General features: G+C 35.7%; 1 protein-coding gene across 1 annotated transcript; it reads right to left on the reverse strand.

Annotated features, from left to right (window-relative positions):
• Nucleotides 1-902: 902 nt before the first annotated feature.
• Nucleotides 903-4,128, reverse strand: LOC109157032 (equilibrative nucleotide transporter 3-like). Its single transcript, XM_019304918.1, has 9 exons — nt 4,054-4,128; nt 3,862-3,966; nt 3,295-3,450; nt 3,065-3,208; nt 2,457-2,562; nt 2,191-2,363; nt 1,942-2,102; nt 1,133-1,391; nt 903-1,042 (listed from the first exon to the last, which is right to left on the reverse strand). Exons 1-9 carry the CDS (start codon nt 4,099-4,101, stop codon nt 932-934), a joined length of 1,263 nt encoding a protein of 420 aa, XP_019160463.1. The 5' UTR covers nt 4,102-4,128; the 3' UTR covers nt 903-931.
• Nucleotides 4,129-4,596: the final 468 nt, after the last annotated feature.

The raw sequence follows: 4,596 nt of genomic DNA on the forward strand, positions 1-4,596 counted from the left end.
AAGAATGTAAGAAAAAAATATTGTGTATGCATGTGCATGGTAATAATAATATGAAAGATAACAGAAGTTATAACGGCATGGGTATTTTTGTCCAAATAATTATGTAGTACAACAATTATAGCATAAGGTACAAAAAAAAAATTAACAGGAAAAATGGACATAAAACCAGGGACATAACCTGAATTGAAGCTTATTATGTTTTTAGATAATAATTAGATTAGATTAGTATATTATTAGATTAGATTTAGACAGTTTTTATATATAATTAAGTAATTGATAGAATAAATTGTACTTGCTATTTTGAATTTAAAAAGAATGAAATAGTAATTGTAGGCCAAGACTTTGTGGTCTAGTGACACTAAAGTTGCACTTTCATATAAGAGGTTGTAGGTTTGAGCCTCAGTGGAGGTGATATTGACTCTTTGTGCTTCATTAAGTTGAGACTCAAAAAAAAATAGTAATGCTAGAAGCATAGGGAGAAGATGGAGAGAAATTGGCAAAAAGCCTATTCTTATTCCATTTTTGGAGACGAGAGAGGCCCCTTTTCATTGTGCGTGTGACCTCTGGAGGTGCCTTTTCTTATTCCATTTTTGGAGACAAGAGAGGCCCCTTTCATTGTGTGTGTGACCTCGTTATATATAGGTGGAGGTTTCTCAAATGATACCTGAACTTATATATAGGTGGAGGTTTCAGACATGTAGGAAGGTATATCCGGAGAATATTCTCTATTAATATTATTGCATACTTTTTGTTTTACAAAGCTTAGCGTACTTCAAATTATTTAATTCGTTATGTCTTGAATAATCATACATTGCCTGAAAAAGTGCTAGTATATATAAACAAAAATCGTTCTTTGTAAAAATTAAAATATAAAACACACCGATCAAATACAATATTAATTGTAAATTAAATATCTATAATGGATTTTCTATCAAAACTCACTATTACCAATTAACCACAACCAGCCCAGAGCCACACCAGAAAATATGCCAAGAAGAAGACATAACACTAGAATGTTACCCAACGCATTTGCCTCTGGTCCCTATATGAACAAGAATATGATTAAGTTTTATGTTGAACATAGTTGGATGATTGACATTAACACTGTCGGTAAAGATTCAGAACAACCTACCTTGTAACCTTTAGGAGCAGCAGTGAAGACACAGACTGTGAGATAACCATTTGTTAGTCCGAGGAAAGATACAAGCATGATCATCCATCCCTGATCGCCGTATTTAGCAGTGAAATAGAAACACGGGATCAATAAGAAACGGGATAATATTGCTACCATCAACCCCTTCCTGGATTTCAACTCAATTTTCTTGATGAGGGGAATGTATCTTGCTATGAGATCCAAGACATTGTACATTGCTATCAGAACAATAGGATACCTGCAATGAGTATTTTGACATTGTACAATGCTGTTAGAAGAGTTGAATTTAGCATGCAGTCAATTTTATCAGTGAAGGTGGGACTTAGTGTTGAGTGAATCGTCAAGTCCAGCAATGGTTGACTAGAGAATTTGTTAGGAATTAGGATCATGCGCTTACAACTTACGCTAGTAGCGATGATGCAACTTTATTTTCTTATACCGCCACATATTTTCGAGACGTTGGGTGCTAGACTTGGCCCTTTAATCTCTTTACTGGCCTCCGCCCAACAATTCTCCCGTTACCGAGTGGTAGACTTGGCCTATTACCGGCCTCCACCAAACAAGATTGTTGGGCAGAGACTAGTGAAGAGTCAAGTCCAGCATCCTGCCTCTCAAAAATGTGGCGGTATAAGAAAATAAAGTTGTGTATTCACTACAAGCTATAGTGGTAAGGGCTTGATCCTAACAAATGGTACCATAGCCCGGTCACAGTTTCGAATCCCAAGAGTAAAAATTGGGCTATAGCTCTTATATGGATTCAAAAGAGAACGAAGAAATACAATGATTACCATGAGCCAAGGTTGTGGGTTCCAGTATTTTCGTATAAAAATCCAGGGAAAATCGATAAGGTTAAAACATATATGAGGTAGAGGTCCAAAGCATAATCAATGTTTTGTAAGAACAACTCCTTGTTGCTTAGCCTCCCCACCTGCGTATTAGCATCATCCCCCTGTGCACACAAGAATATACATTAAAAAAACACAACTAGCTAGAAGTTTAAGGTTGTTGGATCAAGAGGGAATTTTTAGTTTCTGTACAGTTTGAGTTGGCGCTTTGATGCCGACTGCAGCTAAATCTGCTGCAACTGTTTTTGATCCTTCTGAAGCTGCCTTCGAGCGATAGTATTTGACGATTGGAAATTTGGGGAAGGCGAATGCATAAAGAACAATACATAGGAATTCAAAGAATGTGGAGATTGCCAGAAACAAGACTGCAAATTAAAAGCCAAAACTAAAATACTTTACAATAGACTAATAATAGCTTTGTATGTTTTGGATTTGTAAAGTTGAAGAAAAGCACTTACTAACTCCTTTCCTGAGACCATTACTGGAGTGCTCAAAAGCTGCTTTTGTCACTAACCTCAACACAGAAGTCAGTGCCCCTGAAGCAGCTAAACCAGCTAAGAATGACTGCATTTAAGTTGACAAAGATTAAAGCTTTTGGATTGTGAAATGAAAAGCTTTGTTGGAAGGAGGCCCGTGGAGGGTCAAATCTAGCTCCAAGTGACTAGTTGATTGTTGGGCAGAGGGTTGAAGGGTCAAGTCCAGCACCCTTCCTCTTGAAAACGTGGGGGATTGTTGGGCAGAGGCCTAAAGAGTCGAGTTCAACTCCCAGCCTCTCAAAAATGTAAAGATTGTTGGGTAGAGCCCTGAATGGCTAAATCCAATATCCTGCCTCTCGAAAATGTGATGATGGGTACAAGTCCAACTCCAAGTGACTAAGAGGATTGTTGGCCAAAGGCCTGATAGGCCAAGTCCAACACCCTACCTCTCAAAAAATATGAATGATTATTAGGCAGAGGCTTGAAGGGGCAAGTCCAGCACCCTGCCTCTTAAAATGTGATGGCAGATAAAAGCACTCTACCTCTAAAAAGATATACAATTTCAAGGAAGATTAAATCTGAAAACATACTTGCATGAATTCAGGACACATGAAAGACAGGTCTCCAACCATTCCACCTTGAACAAGGGCATCTGAAACTCCAAAAGATGCAACAATAACACAAATTCCTATGTAATTTCCGAGTCCACCCTTCCCTGATGTGCCTAAATCCAACTGCCATTAATGGGAACCGAATCAGTTTGGATAATAAATTACTTACAAAACTGATATCCAGAGTAAAAAGGGCAAGCAGAATATACCAGTAGGAGCGCCAATGTGCCCAAGAAATATAGTGTATATCCGGCTAAGTTTCGTTTTCTTGTATTGAGCTTTTCATCTTTGTGTGCAAGAATTGCCATTGTTCCAATTGCAAATGGTTGGTAGACAAGGGTAAGCACCCTTGAAGGATGGTATTTCTTGAGGGGAAAACAAAGACAACAAACATAATAATTCTCTCACTAAAAACCTTAAAACACTTTATTAAACATAAAATTGGAGATTCAATATAATAATCTGAGACAAATTAAAGGATTCTCACAGGAAACAATTCATAATAGTAATCTCCTATTGTCAACATGGTATTCCAAGCTAGAAGAGATCCAAGTCCAAGAATCCAACATACTATTATTGCACTCATTTTCATTGTTGTATTGAAAATGTATTTTTTTGGTAGACAAGGGTAAGCACCCTTGAAGGATGGTATTTCTTGAGGGGAAAACAAAGACAACAAACATAATAATTCTCTCACTAAAAACCTTAAAACACTTTATTAAACATAAAATTGGAGATTCAATATAATAATCTGAGACAAATTAAAGGATTCTCACAGGAAACAATTCATAATAGTAATCTCCTATTGTCAACATGGTATTCCAAGCTAGAAGAGATCCAAGTCCAAGAATCCAACATACTATTATTGCACTCAGTTTCCCCTGAAATAAAGAATTCTTTTCATTTCACCAAGAAAAAAAAAATACATTTTCAATACAACAATGAAAAAAAAAATATTATGACATAACCTCAAGCCTCATTGGGTTTCTGCTTGATTCATCAATGGCGATAGTCATGTTTGTTTGTTTTCTCTGCTACAATAACACAAGGAAAACGTCTGCCCCTCTAACGTTAAAGATTCTGCAGTGAATTAAAGATTACGACGTTCTTGATATTATTTCCCTCTTTTAAGGTATGACTTGGGAATCTCCTAGGAATCATATCAATTATCATTAATGCCATTTTACTTACTTAAACTGGTCAACTGTGAGAGTAATCTTGTTCATACTTCTAAATTCTAATTTCTACTCCCAATTTTCATAAAATCTTTCGATTCATCTAGAAAAAATAGTATTCCATAAATTTTATCCGTATCATCTTCCATTAATAAAATAACAATATATGACTAAAATTTTACTATGAATTTTACTACAGGAACTCTCAAATTTTACTTCTTAAATTTTATTCTTAGTATGACGGACACTGATAAGTTACTTTTTTCATATGAATCTAATACAAATGTCTACATAAAAATTTTGTATGTGAGAGTAAAAATTAAGAGTAAAAAATAA

Source organism: Ipomoea nil, unplaced genomic scaffold (assembly GCF_001879475.1).
Source record: "Ipomoea nil cultivar Tokyo-kokei standard unplaced genomic scaffold, Asagao_1.1 scaffold0298, whole genome shotgun sequence".
NCBI classification, from domain to species: domain Eukaryota; kingdom Viridiplantae; phylum Streptophyta; class Magnoliopsida; order Solanales; family Convolvulaceae; genus Ipomoea; species Ipomoea nil.

Excerpts from the sequence above, each read along its gene's own strand:
- LOC109157032 (XM_019304918.1), bottom strand. The coding sequence starts at position 4,101 with ATGACTATCGCCATTGATGAATCAAGCAGAAACCCAATGAGGCTTGAG. Across the intron at positions 2,103-2,190 it reads TCAAAGCGCCAACTCAAACT|GGGGATGATGCTAATACGCA; the intron begins GTACAGAAACTA and ends TTGTGTGCACAG. Across the intron at positions 1,392-1,941 it reads ACCCACAACCTTGGCTCATG|GTATCCTATTGTTCTGATAG; the intron begins GTAATCATTGTA and ends TACTCATTGCAG.